The 23,094-nt window shown below is 42.7% G+C and overlaps 1 protein-coding gene across 3 annotated transcripts in view; it reads right to left on the reverse strand.

Moving 5' to 3' along the window:
* Nucleotides 1-23,094, reverse strand: part of IL34 (interleukin 34) — an 85,480-nt gene that overhangs the window by 38,526 nt on the left and 23,860 nt on the right. For 2 of the 3 annotated variants that reach the window (XM_088446228.1, XM_088446226.1), the window contains exon 1: nucleotides 21,033-21,331. In XM_088446228.1, coding sequence (XP_088302354.1) covers nucleotides 21,033-21,060 — 28 coding nt within the window. In that variant the 5' untranslated portion in view covers nucleotides 21,061-21,331. Of the gene's footprint in view, nucleotides 1-21,032; nucleotides 21,332-23,094 lie in introns of those variants that run through there. The other variant, XM_088446227.1, reaches the window with a different exon arrangement.

Raw genomic sequence — 23,094 nt, forward strand, 5'->3', positions numbered from 1 at the left:
ATATCATTGTACTCAGCAGCTGTAACACTGTAACATAGTATTACACATACACATACACCCGCAGTCACACACAGAACATAGACATGCTACATATCATTGTACTCAGCAGCTGTAACACTGTAACATAGCATTACACATACACATACACCCGCAGTCACACACAGAACATAGACATGCTACATATCATTGTAATCAGCAGCTGTAACACTGTAACGTAGCATTACACATGCACATACACCCGCAGTCACACACACAGAACATAGACATGCTACATATCATTGTAATCAGCAGCTGTAACACTGTAACGTAGCATTACACATGCACATACACCCGCAGTCACACACAGAACAAAGACATGCTACATATCATTGTAATCAGCAGCGGTAACACTGTAACGTAGCATTACACATACACCCGCAGTCACACACAGAATATAGACATGCTACATATCATTGTAATCAGCAGCGGTAACACTGTAACGTAGCATTACACATGCACATACACCCGCAGTCACACACAGAACATAGACATGCAACATATCATTGTACTCAGCAGCTGTAACACTGTAACGTAGCATTACACATACACCCGCAGTCACACACAGAATATAGACATGCTACATATCATTGTAATCAGCAGCTGTAACACTGTAATGTAGCATTACACATACACATACACCCGCAGTCACACACAGAACATAGACATGCTACATATCATTGTACTCAGCAGCTGTAACACTGTAACGTAGCATTACACATACACCCGCAGTCACACACACAGAACATAGACATGCTACATATCATTGTACTCAGCAGCTGTAACACTGTAACGTAGCATTACACATACAGATACACCCGCAGTCACACACAGAACATAGACATGCTACATATCATTGTACTCAGCAGCTGTAACACTGTAACGTAGCATTACACATACACCCGCAGTCACACACAGAACATAGACATGCTACATATCATTGTAATCAGCAGCTGTAACACTGTAACGTAGCATTACACATACACATACACCCGCAGTCACACACAGAACATAGACATGCTACATATCATTGTACTCAGCAGCTGTAACACTGTAACGTAGCATTACACATGCACATACACCCGCAGTCACACACAGAACATAGACATGCTACATATCATTGTACTCAGCAGCTGTAACACTGTAACATAGTATTACACATACACATACACCCGCAGTCACACACAGAACATAGACATGCTACATATCATTGTACTCAGCAGCTGTAACACTGTAACATAGCATTACACATACACATACACCCGCAGTCACACACAGAACATAGACATGCTACATATCATTGTACTCAGCAGCTGTAACACTGTAACATAGCATTACACATACACATACACCCGCAGTCACACACAGAACATAGACATGCTACATATCATTGTAATCAGCAGCTGTAACACTGTAACGTAGCATTACACATGCACATACACCCGCAGTCACACACACAGAACATAGACATGCTACATATCATTGTAATCAGCAGCTGTAACACTGTAACGTAGCATTACACATGCACATACACCCGCAGTCACACACAGAACAAAGACATGCTACATATCATTGTAATCAGCAGCGGTAACACTGTAACGTAGCATTACACATACACCCGCAGTCACACACAGAATATAGACATGCTACATATCATTGTAATCAGCAGCGGTAACACTGTAACGTAGCATTACACATGCACATACACCCGCAGTCACACACAGAACATAGACATGCAACATATCATTGTACTCAGCAGCTGTAACACTGTAACGTAGCATTACACATACACCCGCAGTCACACACAGAATATAGACATGCTACATATCATTGTAATCAGCAGCTGTAACACTGTAATGTAGCATTACACATACACATACACCCGCAGTCACACACAGAACATAGACATGCTACATATCATTGTACTCAGCAGCTGTAACACTGTAACGTAGCATTACACATACACCCGCAGTCACACACACAGAACATAGACATGCTACATATCATTGTACTCAGCAGCTGTAACACTGTAACGTAGCATTACACATACAGATACACCCGCAGTCACACACAGAACATAGACATGCTACATATCATTGTACTCAGCAGCTGTAACACTGTAACGTAGCATTACACATACACCCGCAGTCACACACAGAACATAGACATGCTACATATCATTGTAATCAGCAGCTGTAACACTGTAACGTAGCATTACACATACACATACACCCGCAGTCACACACAGAACATAGACATGCTACATATCATTGTACTCAGCAGCTGTAACACTGTAACGTAGCATTACACATGCACATACACCCGCAGTCACACACAGAACATAGACATGCTACATATCATTGTACTCAGCAGCTGTAACACTGTAACATAGTATTACACATACACATACACCCGCAGTCACACACAGAACATAGACATGCTACATATCATTGTACTCAGCAGCTGTAACACTGTAACATAGCATTACACATACACATACACCCGCAGTCACACACAGAACATAGACATGCTACATATCATTGTAATCAGCAGCTGTAACACTGTAACGTAGCATTACACATGCACATACACCCGCAGTCACACACACAGAACATAGACATGCTACATATCATTGTAATCAGCAGCTGTAACACTGTAACGTAGCATTACACATGCACATACACCCGCAGTCACACACAGAACAAAGACATGCTACATATCATTGTAATCAGCAGCGGTAACACTGTAACGTAGCATTACACATACACCCGCAGTCACACACAGAATATAGACATGCTACATATCATTGTAATCAGCAGCGGTAACACTGTAACGTAGCATTACACATGCACATACACCCGCAGTCACACACAGAACATAGACATGCAACATATCATTGTACTCAGCAGCTGTAACACTGTAACGTAGCATTACACATACACATACACCCGCAGTCACACACAGAACATAGACATGCTACATATCATTGTAATCAGCAGCTGTAACACTGTAACGTAGCATTACACATACACATACACCCGCAGTCACACACACAGAACATAGACATGCTACATATCATTGTAATCAGCAGCTGTAACACTGTAACGTAGCATTACACATACAGATACACCCGCAGTCACACACACAGAACATAGACATGCTACATATCATTGTAATCAGCAGCTGTAACACTGTAACGTAGCATTACACATACAGATACACCCGCAGTCACACACAGAACATAGACATGCTACATATCATTGTAATCAGCAGATGTAACACTGTAACGTAGCATTACACATACACATACACCCGCAGTCACACACACAGAACATAGACATGCTACATATCATTGTACTCAGCAGCTGTAACACTGTAACGTAGCATTACACATACACATACACCCGCAGTCACACACAGAACATAGACATGCTACATATCATTGTAATCAGCAGCTGTAACTCTGTAACGTAGCATTACACATACACATACACCCGCAGTCACACACACAGAACATAGACATGCTACATATCATTGTACTCAGCAGCTGTAACACTGTAACGTAGCATTACACATACACATACACCCGCAGTCACACACAGAACATAGACATGCTACATATCATTGTAATCAGCAGCTGTAACACTGTAACGTAGCATTACACATACAGATACACCTGCAGTCACACACACAGAACATAGGCATGCTACATATCATTGTAATCAGCAGATGTAACACTGTAATGTAGCATTACACATACACCCGCAGTCACACACAGAACATAGACATGCTACATATCATTGTAATCAGCAGCTGTAACACTGTAACGTAGCATTACACATGCACATACACCCGCAGTCACACACAGAACATAGACATGCTACATATCATTGTAATCAGCAGCTGTAACACTGTAACGTAGCATTACACATGCACATACACCCACAGTCACACACAGAACATAGACATGCTACATATCATTGTAATCAGCAGCTGTAACACTGTAACGTAGCATTACACATGCACATACACCCGCAGTCACACACAGAACATAGACATGCTACATATCATTGTACTCAGCAGCTATAACACTGTAACGTAGCATTACACATACACATATACCCGCAGTCACACACAGAACATAGACATGCTACATATCATTGTACTCAGCAGCTGTAACACTGTAACGTAGCATTACACATGCACATACACCCGCAGTCACACACAGAACATAGACATGCTACATATCATTGTAATCAGCAGCTGTAACACTGTAACGTAGCATTACACATGCACATACACCCGCAGTCACACACAGAACATAGACATGCTACATATCATTGTAATCAGCAGCTGTAACACTGTAACGTAGCATTACACATACACATACACCCGCAGTCACACACAGAACATAGACATGCTACATATCATTGTAATCAGCAGCTGTAACACTGTAAAGTAGCATTACACATACACCCGCAGTCACACACAGAATATAGACATGCTACATATCATTGTAATCAGCAGCTGTAACACTGTAACGTAGCATTACACATACACATACACCCGCAGTCACACACACAGAACATAGACATGCTACATATCATTGTAATCAGCAGCTGTAACACTGTAACGTAGCATTACACATGCACATACACCCGCAGTCACACACACAGAACATAGACATGCTACATATCATTGTAATCAGCAGCTGTAACACTGTAACCTAGCATTACACATGCACATACACCCGCAGTCACACACAGAACATAGACATGCAACATATCATTGTAATCAGCAGCTGTAACACTGTAACGTAGCATTACACATGCACATACACCCACAGTCACACACAGAACATAGACATGCTACATATCATTGTACTCAGCAGCTGTAACACTGTAACATAGCAATACACATGCACATACACCCGCAGTCACCCACAGAACATAGACATGCTACATATCATTGTAATCAGCAGCTGTAACACTGTAACATAGCATTACACATACACATACACCCGCAGTCACACACAGAACATAGACATGCTACATATCATTGTACTCAGCAGCTGTAACACTGTAACATAGCAATACACATGCACATACACCCGCAGTCACCCACAGAACATAGACATGCTACATATCATTGTAATCAGCAGCTGTAACACTGTAACATAGCATTACACATACACATACACCCGCAGTCACCCACAGAACATAGACATGCTACATATCATTGTACTCAGCAGCTGTAACACTGTAACATAGCATTACACATACACCCGCAGTCACACACACAGAACATAGACATGCTACATATCATTGTGCTCAGCAGCTGTAACACTGTAACGTAGCATTACACATACACATACACCCGTAGTCACACACAGAACATAGACATGCTACATAACATTGTTGTAATCAGCAGCTGTAACACTGTAACGTAGCATTACACATACACATACACCCGCAGTCACACACAGAACATAGACATGCTACATATCATTGTAATCAGCAGCTGTAACACTGTAAAGTAGCATTACACATGCACATACACCCGCAGTCACACACAGAACATAGACATGCTACATATCATTGTAATCAGCAGCTGTAACACTGTAACGTAGCATTACACATACACATACACCCACAGTCACACACACAGAACATAGACATGCTACATATCATTGTAATCAGCAGCTGTAACACTGTAACGTAGCATTACACATGCACATACACCCGCAGTCACACACACAGAACATAGACATGCTACATATCATTGTAATCAGCAGCTGTAACACTGTAACGTAGCATTACACATGCACATACACCCGCAGTCACACACAGAACATAGACATGCAACATATCATTGTAATCAGCAGCTGTAACACTGTAACGTAGCATTACACATGCACATACACCCGCAGTCACACACAGAACATAGACATGCTACATATCATTGTACTCAGCAGCTGTAACACTGTAACATAGCATTACACATGCACATACACCCACAGTCACCCACAGAACATAGACATGCTACATATCATTGTAATCAGCAGCTGTAACACTGTAACATAGCATTACACATACACATACACCCGCAGTCACCCACAGAACATAGACATGCTACATATCATTGTATTCAGCAGCTGTAACACTGTAACGTAGCATTACACATACAGATACACCCGCAGTCACACACAGAACATAGACATGCTACATATCATTGTAATCAGCAGCTGTAACACTATAACGTAGCATTACACATGCACATACACCCGCAGTCACACACAGAACATAGACATGCTACATATCATTGTGCTCAGCAGCTGTAACACTGTAACGTAGCATTACACATACACATACACCCGTAGTCACACACAGAACATAGACATGCTACATATCATTGTACTCAGCAGCTGTAACACTGTAACGTAGCATTACACATGCACATACACCCGCAGTCACACACACAGAACATAGACATGCTACATATCATTGTGCTCAGCAGCTGTAACACTGTAACGTAGCATTACACATACACATACACCCGCAGTCACACACAGAACATAGACATGCTACATATCATTGTACTCAGCAGCTGTAACACTGTAACGTAGCATTACACATACACATACACCCGCAGTCACACACACAGAACATAGACATGCTACATATCATTGTACTCAGCAGCTGTAACACTGTAACGTAGCATTACATATGCACATACACAGAACATAGACATGCTGCATATCATTGTAATCAGCAGCTGAAACACTGTAACGTAGCATTACACATGCACCCGCAGTCACACACACAGAACATAGACATGCTACATATCATTGTAATCACCAGGTGTAACACTGTAACGTAGCATTACACATGCACATACACCCGCAGTCACACACACAGAACATAGACATGCTACATATCATTGTAATCAGCAGCTGTAACACTGTAACGTAGCATTACACATGCAGATACACCTGCAGTCACACACACAGAACATAGGCATGCTACATATCATTGTGCTCAGCAGCTGTAACACTGTAACGTAGCATTACACATACACATACACCCGCAGTCACACACAGAACATAGACATGCTACATATCATTGTAATCAGCAGCTGTAACACTGTAACATAGCATTACACATACACATACACCCGCATTCACACACAGAACATAGACATGCTACATATCATTGTACTCAGCAGCTGTAACACTGTAACGTAGCATTACACATACAGATACACCTGCAGTCACACACACAGAACATAGACATGCTACATATCATTGTAATCAGCAGATGTAACACTGTAACGTAGCATTACACATACACATACACCCGCAGTCACACACAGAACATAGACATGCTACATATCATTGTAATCAGCAGCTGTAACACTGTAACGTAGCATTATACATACACCCGCAGTCACACACAGAACATAGACATGCTACATATCATTGTAATCAGCAGCTGTAACACTGTAACGTAGCATTACACATGCACATACACCCGCAGTCACACACAGAACATAGACATGCTACATATCATTGTAATCAGCAGCTGTAACACTGTAACGTAGCATTACACATGCACATACACCCGCAGTCACACACACAGAACATAGACATGCTACATATCATTGTAATCAGCAGCTGTAACACTGTAACGTAGCATTACACATGCACATACACCCGCAGTCACACACAGAACATAGACATGCAACATATCATTGTAATCAGCAGCTGTAACACTGTAACATAGCATTACACATGCACATACACCCGCAGTCACCCACAGAACATAGACATGCTACATATCATTGTACTCAGCAGCTGTAACACTGTAACGTAGCATTACACATACAGATACACCCGCAGTCACACACAGAACATAGACATGCAACATATCATTGTAATCAGCAGCTGTAACACTGTAACATAGCATTTCACATGCACATACACCCGCAGTCACACACAGAACATAGGCATGCTACATATCATTGTAATCAGCAGCTGTAACACTGTAATGTAGCATTACACATGCACATACACCCGTAGTCACACACAGAACATAGACATGCAACATATCATTGTAATCAGCAGCTGTAACACTGTAACATAGCATTACACATACACCCGCAGTCACACACAGAACATAGACATGCTACATATCATTGTAATCAGCAGCTGTAACACTGTAACGTAGCATTACACATGCACATACACCTGCAGTCACACACACAGAACATAGACATGTAACATATCATTGTAATCAGCAGCTGTAACACTGTAACGTAGCATTACACATACACATACACCCGCAGTCACACACAGAATATAGACATGCTACATATCATTGTAATCAGCAGCTGTAACACTGTAACGTAGCATTACACATGCACATACACCCGCAGTCACACACACAGAACATAGACATGCTACATATCATTGTAATCAGCAGCTGTAACACTGTAACGTAGCATTACACATACACATACACCCGCAGTCACACACAGAATATAGACATGCTACATATCATTGTAATCAGCAGCTATAACACTGTAACGTAGCATTACACATACAGATACACCTGCAGTCACACACAGAACATAGACATGCTACATATCATTGTACTCAGCAGCTGTAACACTGTAACGTAGCATTACACATACACATACACCCGCAGTCACACACAGAACATAGACATGCTACATATCATTGTACTCAGCATCTGTAACACAGTAACGTAGCATTACACATGCACATACACCCGCAGTCACACACAGAATAAAGACATACTGCATATCATTGTACTCAGCAGGTGTAACACTGTAACGTAGCATTACACATACACCTACACCCGCAGTCACACACAGAACATAGACATGCTGCATATCATTGTAATCAGCAGCTGTAACACTGTAACGTAGCATTACACATACACCCGCAGTCACACAGAGAACATAGACATGCTACATATCATTGTAATCAGCAGCTGTAACATTGTAACGTAGCATTACACATACACCCGCAGTCACACACACAGAACATAGACATGCTACATATCATTGTGCTCAGCAGCTGTAACACTGTAACGTAGCATTACACATGCACATACACCCGCAGTCACACACAGAACATAGACATGCTACATATCATTGTACTCAGCAGCTGTAACACTGTAACGTAGCATTACACATACACCCGCAGTCACACACAGAACATAGACATGCTACATATCATTGTAATCAGCAGCTGTAACACTGTAACGTAGCATTACACATACACCCGTAGTCACACACACAGAACATAGACATGCTACATATCATTGTGCTCAGCAGCTGTAACACTGTAACGTAGCATTACACATGCACATACACCCGCAGTCACACACAGAACATAGACATGCTGTATATCATTGTAATCAGCAGCTGTAACACTGTAACGTAGCGTATCACATGCACATACACCCGCAGTTACACACACAGAACATAGACATGCTACATATCATTGTACTCAGCAGCTGTAACACTGTAACGTAGCATTACACATACAGATACACCCGCAGTCACACACAGAACATAGACATGCTACATATCATTGTACTCAGCAGCTGTAACACTGTAACGTAGCATTACACATACACCCGCAGTCACACACAGAACATAGACATGCTACATATCATTGTAATCAGCAGCTGTAACACTGTAACGTAGCATTACACATACACCCGCAGTCACACACACAGAACATAGACATGCTACATATCATTGTACTCAGCAGCTGTAACACTGTAACGTAGCATTACACATACAGATACACCCGCAGTCACACACAGAACATAGACATGCTACATATCATTGTGCTCAGCAGCTGTAACACTGTAACGTAGCATTACACATACACCCGCAGTCACACACAGAACATAGACATGCTACATATCATTGTAATCAGCAGCTGTAACACTGTAACGTAGCATTACACATACACCCGCAGTCACACACAGAACATAGACATGCTACATATCATTGTACTCAGCAGCTGTAACACTGTAACGTAGCATTACACATGCACATACACCCGCAGTCACACACAGAACATAGACATGCTACATATCATTGTACTCAGCAGCTGTAACACTGTAACATAGTATTACACATACACATACACCCGCAGTCACACACAGAACATAGACATGCTACATATCATTGTAATCAGCAGCTGTAACACTGTAACATAGTATTACACATACACATACACCCGCAGTCACACACAGAACATAGACATGCTACATATCATTGTAATCAGCAGCTGTAACACTGTAACGTAGCATTACACATGCACATACAACCGCAGTCACACACACAGAACATAGACATGCTACATATCATTGTAATCAGCAGCTGTAACACTGTAACGTAGCATTACACATGCACATACACCCGCAGTCACACACAGAACAAAGACATGCTACATATCATTGTAATCAGCAGCGGTAACACTGTAACGTAGCATTACACATACACCCGCAGTCACACACAGAATATAGACATGCTACATATCATTGTAATCAGCAGCGGTAACAATGTAACGTAGCATTACACATGCACATACACCCGCAGTCACACACAGAACATAGACATGCAACATATCATTGTACTCAGCAGCTGTAACACTGTAACGTAGCATTACACATACACCCGCAGTCACACACAGAATATAGACATGCTACATATCATTGTAATCAGCAGCTGTAACACTGTAATGTAGCATTACACATACACATACACCCGCAGTCACACACAGAACATAGACATGCTACATATCATTGTACTCAGCAGCTGTAACACTGTAACGTAGCATTACACATACACATACACCCGCAGTCACACACAGAACATAGACATGCTACATATCATTGTAATCAGCAGCTGTAACACTGTAACGTAGCATTACACATACACATACACCCGCAGTCACACACACAGAACATAGACATGCTACATATCATTGTAATCAGCAGCTGTAACACTGTAACGTAGCATTACACATACAGATACACCCGCAGTCACACACACAGAACATAGACATGCTACATATCATTGTAATCAGCAGCTGTAACACTGTAACGTAGCATTACACATACAGATACACCCGCAGTCACACACAGAACATAGACATGCTACATATCATTGTAATCAGCAGATGTAACACTGTAACGTAGCATTACACATACACATACACCCGCAGTCACACACACAGAACATAGACATGCTACATATCATTGTACTCAGCAGCTGTAACACTGTAACGTAGCATTACACATACACATACACCCGCAGTCACACACAGAACATAGACATGCTACATATCATTGTAATCAGCAGCTGTAACACTGTAACGTAGCATTACACATACACATACACCCGCAGTCACACACACAGAACATAGACATGCTACATATCATTGTACTCAGCAGCTGTAACACTGTAACGTAGCATTACACATACACATACACCCGCAGTCACACACAGAACATAGACATGCTACATATCATTGTAATCAGCAGCTGTAACACTGTAATGTAGCATTACACATACACCCGCAGTCACACACAGAACATAGACATGCTACATATCATTGTAATCAGCAGCTGTAACACTGTAACGTAGCATTACACATACAGATACACCTGCAGTCACACACACAGAACATAGGCATGCTACATATCATTGTAATCAGCAGATGTAACACTGTAACGTAGCATTACACATACACCCGCAGTCACACACAGAACATAGACATGCTACATATCATTGTAATCAGCAGCTGTAACACTGTAACGTAGCATTACACATGCACATACACCCGCAGTCACACACAGAACATAGACATGCTACATATCATTGTAATCAGCAGCTGTAACACTGTAACGTAGCATTACACATGCACATACACCCACAGTCACACACAGAACATAGACATGCTACATATCATTTTAATCAGCAGCTGTAACACTGTAACGTAGCATTACACATGCACATACACCCGCAGTCACACACAGAACATAGACATGCTACATATCATTGTACTCAGCAGCTATAACACTGTAACGTAGCATTACACATACACATACACCCGCAGTCACACACAGAACATAGACATGCTACATATCATTGTACTCAGCAGCTGTAACACTGTAACGTAGCATTACACATGCACATACACCCGCAGTCACACACAGAACATAGACATGCTACATATCATTGTAATCAGCAGCTGTAACACTGTAACGTAGCATTACACATGCACATACACCCGCAGTCACACACAGAACATAGACATGCTACATATCATTGTAATCAGCAGCTGTAACACTGTAACGTAGCATTACACATACACATACACCCGCAGTCACACACAGAACATAGACATGCTACATATCATTGTAATCAGCAGCTGTAACACTGTAAAGTAGCATTACACATACACCCGCAGTCACACACAGAATATAGACATGCTACATATCATTGTAATCAGCAGCTGTAACACTGTAACGTAGCATTACACATACACATACACCCGCAGTCACACACACAGAACATAGACATGCTACATATCATTGTAATCAGCAGCTGTAACACTGTAACGTAGCATTACACATACACATACACCCGCAGTCACACACACAGAACATAGACATGCTACATATCATTGTAATCAGCAGCTGTAACACTGTAACCTAGCATTACACATGCACATACACCAGCAGTCACACACAGAACATAGACATGTAACATATCATTGTACTCAGCAGCTGTAACACTGTAACATAGCATTACACATGCACATACACCCGCAGTCACCCACAGAACATAGACATGCTACATATCATTGTACTCAGCAGCTGTAACACTGTAACGTAGCATTACACATACACCCGCAGTCACACACACAGAACATAGACATGCTACATATCATTGTGCTCAGCAGCTGTAACACTGTAATGTAGCATTACACATACACATACACCCGTAGTCACACACAGAACATTGACATGCTACATATCATTGTTGTAATCAGCAGCTGTAACACTGTAACGTAGCATTACACATACACATACACCCGCAGTCACACACAGAACATAGACATGCTACATATCATTGTAATCAGCAGCTGTAACACTGTAAAGTAGCATTACACATGCACATACACCCGCAGTCACACACAGAACATAGACATGCTACATATCATTGTAATCAGCAGCTGTAACACTGTAACGTAGCATTACACATACACATACACCCGCAGTCACACACACAGAACATAGACATGCTACATATCATTGTAATCAGCAGCTGTAACACTGTAACGTAGCATTACACATGCACATACACCCGCAGTCACACACACAGAACATAGACATGCTACATATCATTGTAATCAGCAGCTGTAACACTGTAACGTAGCATTACACATGCACATACACCCGCAGTCACACACAGAACATAGACATGCAACATATCATTGTAATCAGCAGCTGTAACACTGTAACGTAGCATTACACATGCACATACACCCGCAGTCACACACAGAACATAGACATGCTACATATCATTGTACTCAGCAGCTGTAACACTGTAACATAGCATTACACATGCACATACACCCGCAGTCACCCACAGAACATAGACATGCTACATATCATTGTAATCAGCAGCTGTAACACTGTAACATAGCATTACACATACACATACACCCGCAGTCACCCACAGAACATAGACATGCTACATATCATTGTATTCAGCAGCTGTAACACTGTAACGTAGCATTACACATACAGATACACCCGCAGTCACCCACAGAACATAGACATGCTACATATCATTGTAATCAGCAGCTGTAACACTATAACGTAGCATTACACATGCACATACACCCGCAGTCACACACAGAACATAGACATGCTACATATCATTGTGCTCAGCAGCTGTAACACTGTAACGTAGCATTACACATACACATACACCCGTAGTCACACACAGAACATAGACATGCTACATATCATTGTACTCAGCAGCTGTAACACTGTAATGTAGCATTACACATGCACATACACCCGCAGTCACACACACAGAACATAGACATGCTACATATCATTGTGCTCAGCAGCTGTAACACTGTAACGTAGCATTACACATACACATACACCCGCAGTCACACACAGAACATAGACATGCTACATATCATTGTACTCAGCAGCTGTAACACTGTAACGTAGCATTACACATGCACATACACCCGCAGTCACACACACAGAACATAGACATGCTACATATCATTGTACTCAGCAGCTGTAACACTGTAACGTAGCATTACACATACACATACACCCGCAGTCACACACACAGAACATAGACATGCTACATATCATTGTGCTCAGCAGCTGTAACACTGTAACGTAGCATTAGACATACACATACACCCGCAGTCACACACAGAACATAGACATGCTACATATCATTGTAATCAGCAGCTGTAACACTGTAACATAGCATTACACATACAGATACACCCGCAGTCACACACAGAACATAGACATGCTACATATCATTGTAATCAGCAGCTGTAACACTGTAACGTAGCATTACACATACATATACACCCGCAGTCACACACAGAACATAGACATGCTACATATCATTGTACTCAGCAGCTGTAACACTGTAACGTAGCATTACATATGCACATACACCCGCAGTCACACACACAGAACATAGACATGCTGCATATCATTGTAATCAGCAGCTGTAACACTGTAACGTAGCATTACACATGCACCCGCAGTCACACACACAGAACATAGACATGCTACATATCATTGTAATCACCAGGTGTAACACTGTAATGTAGCATTACACATGCACATACACCCGCAGTCACACACAGAACATAGACATGCTACATATCATTGTAATCAGCAGCTGTAACACTGTAACGTAGCATTACACATGCAGATACACCTGCAGTCACACAGAACATAGACATGCTACATATCATTGTAATCAGCAGCTGTAACACTGTAACGTAGCATTACACATGCAGATACACCTGCAGTCACACACACAGAACATAGGCATGCTACATATCATTGTGCTCAGCAGCTGTAACACTGTAACGTAGCATTACACATACACATACACCCGCAGTCACACACACAGAACATAGACATGCTACATATCATTGTAATCAGCAGCTGTAACACTGTAACATAGCATTACACATACACATACACCCGCATTCACACACAGAACATAGACATGCTACATATCATTGTACTCAGCAGCTGTAACACTGTAACGTAGCATTACACATACAGATACACCTGCAGTCACACACACAGAACATAGACATGCTACATATCATTGTAATCAGCAGATGTAACACTGTAACGTAGCATTACACATACACATACACCCGCAGTCACACACAGAACATAGACATGCTACATATCATTGTAATCAGCAGCTGTAACACTGTAACGTAGCATTATACATACACCCGCAGTCACACACAGAACATAGACATGCTACATATCATTGTAATCAGCAGCTGTAACACTGTAACGTAGCATTACACATGCACATACACCCGCAGTCACACACAGAACATAGACATGCTACATATCATTGTAATCAGCAGCTGTAACACTGTAACGTAGCATTACACATGCACATACACCCGCAGTCACACACACAGAACATAGACATGCTACATATCATTGTAATCAGCAGCTGTAACACTGTAACGTAGCATTACACATGCACATACACCCGCAGTCACACACAGAACATAGACATGCAACATATCATTGTAATCAGCAGCTGTAACACTGTAACATAGCATTACACATGCACATACACCCGCAGTCACCCACAGAACATAGACATGCTACATATCATTGTACTCAGCAGCTGTAACACTGTAACGTAGCATTACACATACAGATACACCCGCAGTCACACACAGAACATAGACATGCAACATATCATTGTAATCAGCAGCTGTAACACTGTAACATAGCATTTCACATGCACATACACCCGCAGTCACACACAGAACATAGGCATGCTACATATCATTGTAATCAGCAGCTGTAACACTGTAACGTAGCATTACACATGCACATACACCCGTAGTCACACACAGAACATAGACATGCAACATATCATTGCAATCAGCAGCTGTAACACTGTAACATAGCATTACACATACACCCGCAGTCACACACAGAACATAGACATGCTACATATCATTGTAATCAGCAGCTATAACACTGTAACGTAGCATTACACATACAGATACACCTGCAGTCACACACAGAACATAGACATGCTACATATCATTGTACTCAGCAGCTGTAACACTGTAACGTAGCATTACACATACACATACACCCGCAGTCACACACAGAACATAGACATGCTACATATCATTGTACTCAGCATCTGTAACACTGTAACGTAGCATTACACATGCACATACACCTGCAGTCACACACAGAATATAGACATGCTGCATATCATTGTACTCAGCAGGTGTAACACTGTAACGTAGCATTACACATACACATACACCCGCAGTCACACACAGAACATAGACATGCTGCATATCATTGTAATCAGCAGCTGTAACACTGTAACGTAGCATTACACATACACATACACCCGCAGTCACACAGAGAACATAGACATGGTACATATCATTGTAATCAGCGGCTGTAATACTGTAACGTAGCGTCTCACATGCTGATACAGTCACACACACATAGAGAGAACATAGACATGCTGTATATCATTGTAATCAGCGGCTGTAATACTGTAACGTAGCATTACACATGCAGATACAGCCGCAGTCACACACAGAACATAGGCATGCTACATATCACTGTAATCAGCAGCTGTAACACTGTAACGTAGCATTACACATACAGATACACCCGCAGTCACACACACAGAACATAGACATGCTACATATCATTGTAATCAGCAGCTGTAACACTGTAACGTAGCATTACACATACAGATACACCCGCAGTCACACACACAGAACATAGACATGCTACATATCATTGTAATCAGCAGCTGTAACATAGCATTACACATGAAGATACACCCGCAGTCACACACAGAACATAGGCATGCTACATATCATTGTAATCAGCAGCTGTAACACTGTAACATAGCATTACACATACACATACACCCGCAGTCACACACAGAACATAAACATGCTACATATCATTGTAATCAGCAGCTGTAACACTGTAACATAGCATTACACATGCACATACACCCGCAGTCACACACACAGAACATAGACATGCTACATATCATTGTAATCAGCAGCTGTAACACTGTAATGTAGCATTACACATGCACATACACCCGCAGTCACACACACAGAACATAGGCATGCTACATATCATTGTAATCAGCAGGTGTAACACTGTAACATAGCATTACACATGCAGATACACCCGCAGTCACACACAGAACATAGACATGCTACATATCATTGTAATCAGCGGCTGTAACACTGAGACGTAGCATTACACATGCAGATACACCCGCAGTCACACACAGAACATAGACATGCTACATATCATTGTACTCAGCAGCTGTAACACTGTAACGTAGCATTACACATGCACATACACCCGCAGTCACACACAGAACATAGACATGCTACATATCATTGTAATCAGCAGCTGTAACACTGTAACATAGCATTACACATGCACATACACCTGCATGCACACACAGAACATAGACATGCTACATATCATTGTAATCAGCAGCTGTAACACTGTAACGTAGTATTACACATGCAGATACACCCGCAGTCACACACAGAACATAGACATGCTGCATATCATTGTAATCACCAGCTGTAACACTGTAACGTAGCATTACACATGCACATACACCCGCAGTCACACACACAGAACATAGACATGCTGTATATCATTGTAATCAGCAGCTGTAACATTGTAACGTAGCATTACACATACACATACACCCGCAGTCACACACAGAACATAGACATGCTGCATGTCATTGTAATCAGCGGCTGTAATACTGTAACGTAGCATTACACATGCAGATACAGCCGCAGTCACACACAGAACATAGGCATGCTGCATATCACTGTAATCAGCAGCTGTAACACTGTATCGTAGCATTACACATGCAGATACACCGCAGTCACACACACAGAACATAGACATGCTACATATCATTGTACTCAGCAGCTGTAACACTGTAGCGTAGCATTACACATACACATACACCCGCAGTCACACACAGAACATAGACATGCTGCATATCATTGTAATCAGCGGCTGTAATACTGTAACGTAGCATTACACATGCAGATACAGCCGCAGTCACACACAGAACATAGGCATGCTGCATATCACTGTAATCAGCAGCTGTAACACTGTATCGTAGCATTACACATGCAGATACACCGCAGTCACACACACAGAACATAGACATGCTACATATCATTGTAATCAGCAGCTGTAACATAGCATTACACATGAAGATACACCCGCAGTCACACACAGAACATAGACATGCTACATATCATTGTAATCAGCAGCTGTAACACTGTAACGTAGCATTACACATGCACATACACCCGCAGTCACACAGAACATAGACATGCTACATATCATTGTAATCAGCAGCTGTAACACTGTAACATAGCATTACACATGCACATACACCCGCAGTCACACACAGAACATAGACATGCTACATATCACTGTAATCAGCAGCTGTAACACTGTAACATAGCATTACACATGCACATACACCCGCAGTCACACACAGAACATAGACATGTCGCATATCATTTTAATCAGCAGCTGTAACACTGTAACGTAGCATTACACATGCAGATACAGCGGCAGTCACACACAGAACATAGACATGCTACATATCATTGTAATCAGCAGCTGTAACACTGTAACGTAGCATTACACATGCACATACACCCGCAGTCACACACAGAACATAGACATGTCGCATATCATTGTACTCAGCAGCTGTAACACTGTAACGTAGCATTACACATGCACATACACCCGCAGTCACACACAGAACATAGACATGCTACATATCATTGTACTCAGCAGCTGTAACACTGTAACGTAGCATTACACATGCACATACACCCGCAGTCACACACACAGAACATTGACATGCTACATATCATTGTTATCAGCAGCTGTAACACTGTAACGTAGCATTACACATACACATACACCCGCAGTCACACACAGAACATAGACATGTCGCATATCATTTTAATCACCAGCTGTAACACTGTAACGTAGCATTACACATACACCCGCAGTCACACACACAGAACATAGACATGCTACATATCATTGTAATCAGCAGCTGTAACACTGTAAAGTAGCATATAGCATGCACATACACCCGCAGTCACACACCGAACATAGACATGCTACATATCATTTTAATCAGCAGCTGTAACACTGTAACATAGCATTACACATACACCCGCAGTCACACACAGAACATAGACATGTCGCATATCATTGTAATCAGCAGAAGCTACTTGTGCGTTCTAGTCGCTGTGTGAATAAGATGCATTTGAAGGTAAAAAGTTGCACGAAAAGATGCTCAGCGCTACAGAGTCACGCCACGCTGGCACCTGTAGTTTCACTGTAAAAAAAAAAAAGTTTTACTCTATTTTCACTATTACCCCTGCACCCACTGCTCCAGGGGTGCAGGGAAGAGCCCCGGGCTTCAGCTTAAGACTGGGGTGCTCGGGAGAGGGGGGAGACCCCTTTATTGGGGGGGGTCCCCACCTCTCCTGAGATCCCCGGCTTGGGCTGACTGGCTCGGGGTGATGATGCATTGTCCGTAGAGACCCGATGAAAGGGTCCCCTGGCTGTGACAGTACACCCCCGCTAGATTTCAGCCCAGTGCTGGTTTTAAATATAGGACGAGCCCTACACAATTTTTAAAGGACAGGCTCAGCAGCCCAGTGCTGGTTCCTAAAATAGGGGGGAACCCTACTCGTTTTTACCCCATACTTTTAGGAACCAGGACTGGCTGGTTCTGTTTTTTTTTGGGGGGGGACGTTACGTCATTGATCTGTGTATGTTTCTGCCAAACTCGCAGCTCAGCAGGTGGTCTGTTTCACACTTCTATTTATGTCCGAGTTTGCTACAATTACACCCAAGATTGGTAAATTCCCGAGTTGTATCTTTCGAGTTTGGTCGATGCTGTATTCAGCATAGTTTGTATTCTCACCCGAGTTTTTCAGTGTAAATATAGAAATCTCTCCCGAGTTTGTTATTAGTAAATTTGCAAGTTGAAAAAAAAAAAAAAAAAAGCCTAAACTCGCGAATCTTAGTAAATTTCCCCACTAGAGTCTAGGGGGTAAATTTACTAAAGTGAGCGTTTTTTTTAGTGAGTTTTAGAAGAGATGTTGCCCATAGCAACCAATCAGATTCTACTTAACATTTAACTAGCACCTCCTAGAAGATTATAGCTAGAGTCTGATTGGTTTCTGTGGGCAACATCTCTTCTAAAACTCACTAATAAAACCTCTCACTGTAGTAAATGTACCCCTAGGAGTTGGTACATGGCTGCATTCCCATTACCTGATCTCCCAGCGTTCCTTCTTTGCTCTAGGGGTAACATCTGGAAGCAGAACCCTTTGTCATTAGGCTGAATGTCACCGTGGCTCCCAGTATTGGTTTATATACCCTGCTGGTCTGACTGCCCCCTGTAGTGGCTGGGCACGTCCTATAACTTCTCTCCCAGATAACCCCGGGCAGCACCCATCAAAAAATAAAGTGGAACAAAGGATTATTGTATCCAAGTTCTATGTATAAGTGCAGATGTGCGGGAGGATCCCGGCCAATACTTACAGAGAAATATCACACATCCTCTCGGCATTGTCGCTGTGGTGACCGCGGTGTGTCCGGCTCTCCCGTCTGTGACAGAACGTTACCAGCTTGGGCGCTTGTGTCTTTCTGCATGTATGAAATTAGAAGCGGTGTTACTGTGACCCCAGCTCAGGGTATGGGCTGAGCGCACGCTGTTATGTTCCCCTGTCTGTGCCTGTCCTGTACATCCTGCTCCCTAACATGCTGCGTCTCAGGCTGGGAATGTTCGTGTCACTGGGATAAAGGGAAAGTATTCCTCCAGGATGTCATTTCCTGTACAACTCCCCAAAGACCCCCAGATGTGGCTTTGTAGTCATTACCAGCGGCAACAGAAACTGAAAGTGCTGCCAGGATGGCTCAGTGAGCTAGAGACACCAGCAGGGCAGGGCAGGGGCTATGCGGCCAGCTGGTGCATGTAAAGGCTCATACACACTGGACAATATGCTGTATGAGCAATACTGACAGCCGGTGGGAACTATAATAACGTTGCGCAGTGTTTGCGAGCTACATACAAATAGAGGCAAATAGAGGCATTTGTACCCCATGGACAAAAACAACGGTCAGTATAAAATGCCACAGAGATCAGGATTAAATTTGCAAGACAAAAACTAAACTAAGACAATAAACAAGGAAAAGAAAAAAAGATCCCTCCCGAGGTACAATGAGGGGAAGTTACTCGGGAGAATCAGTAATATGTGGGGTCATTAGCGAGAAGTCTCAGGGGCCCATTTATCAATCATCACATACTGACTGCGATCCGGACGCGATATTACCGCCCATGATCACATTGCAGTGTCTGATAATACCGCCTGGATTTATTACATACAGGAACAGGGGCTCCGAAAGGATCCCGTCCCTGCTCTGTGCTCGGAGTGAAGTGACCGCATCAACGGTTTCGTCACTCTTCTACTGGGATTTCTGCGCATGCACCACGCCCACTGACCACGCATGCACCGCGGCAGACTGACCACCCATGCGCCGCGGCCGACTGACCACCCATGCGCCGCGGCCGACTGACCACCCATTCGCCGCGGCAGACTGACCAGCCATGCACCGCGGCCTACTGACCACCCATGCACTGCGACCTACTGACCACCCATGTGTGACGGCTGCCGCAGGTCATTTGTGCAAAGTGCAGCCCATAGACTACAGCGCCTGGCGCTTCACATTCTAGTACTTAGTTAATCTGACAGCATCGCATCCCTTATAAAGACCTATGGGGGCTGTGGCTGCTATCGGAATTGGGGCGACCACAGTGATCCCTCCATAGTACATCTGGGGGATATTTAATATTTACAGATATCACCCAAAAACGTTTATTTATTTATTTTTTTAAATGTGCTGCAAATATTTAATGACAAACGGGCCCCTTAGTCCCGTGTACCTGACGATACATCCAGCTCAGGAACAGCGGCAGTCCAGCGCCAGGCGTAGCCGTGTGTATACTTACACCTCACCATGGCTTTACGGCATACTTGCCTACTTTTGAAAAAGCATTTCAGGGAGAGTGTGAAAGCAGCACCTAAGAGCGCGTGTTACAGTGGGCGTGTAATGATACATCTGAGAGGCGTGTCCTACATGTGATGGGCGTGTACTGATACATCTGAGAGGCGTGTCCTACATGTGATGGGCGTGTAATGATACATCTGAGAGGCGTGTCCTACATGTGATGGGCGTGTAATGATACATCTGAGAGGCGTGTCCTACATGTGATGGGCGTGTACTGATACATCTGAGAGGCGTGTCCTACATGTGATGGGCGTGTACTGATAATCTGAGAGGCGTGTCATACATGTGATGGGCGTGTACTGATACATCTGAGAGGCGTGTCCTACATGTGATGGGCGCGTACTGATACATCTGAGAGGCGTGTCCTACATGTGATGGGCGTGTACTGATAAATCTGAGGGGCGTGTCCTAAACCTGACTTACATCCAAATGTAACCAGCCCAAAGCAGTCAGTAAGATCTGTTTTTGATGAAAACACACTAAAACTTTTCAGAAATTCATAGGGATCATTGGCCCTCATTCAGAGCCACTCGCT

This window comes from Taudactylus pleione, unplaced genomic scaffold, assembly GCF_031769625.1.
Source record: "Taudactylus pleione unplaced genomic scaffold, aTauple2 ptg000394l, whole genome shotgun sequence".
Taxonomy (NCBI): Eukaryota; Metazoa; Chordata; class Amphibia; order Anura; family Myobatrachidae; genus Taudactylus; species Taudactylus pleione.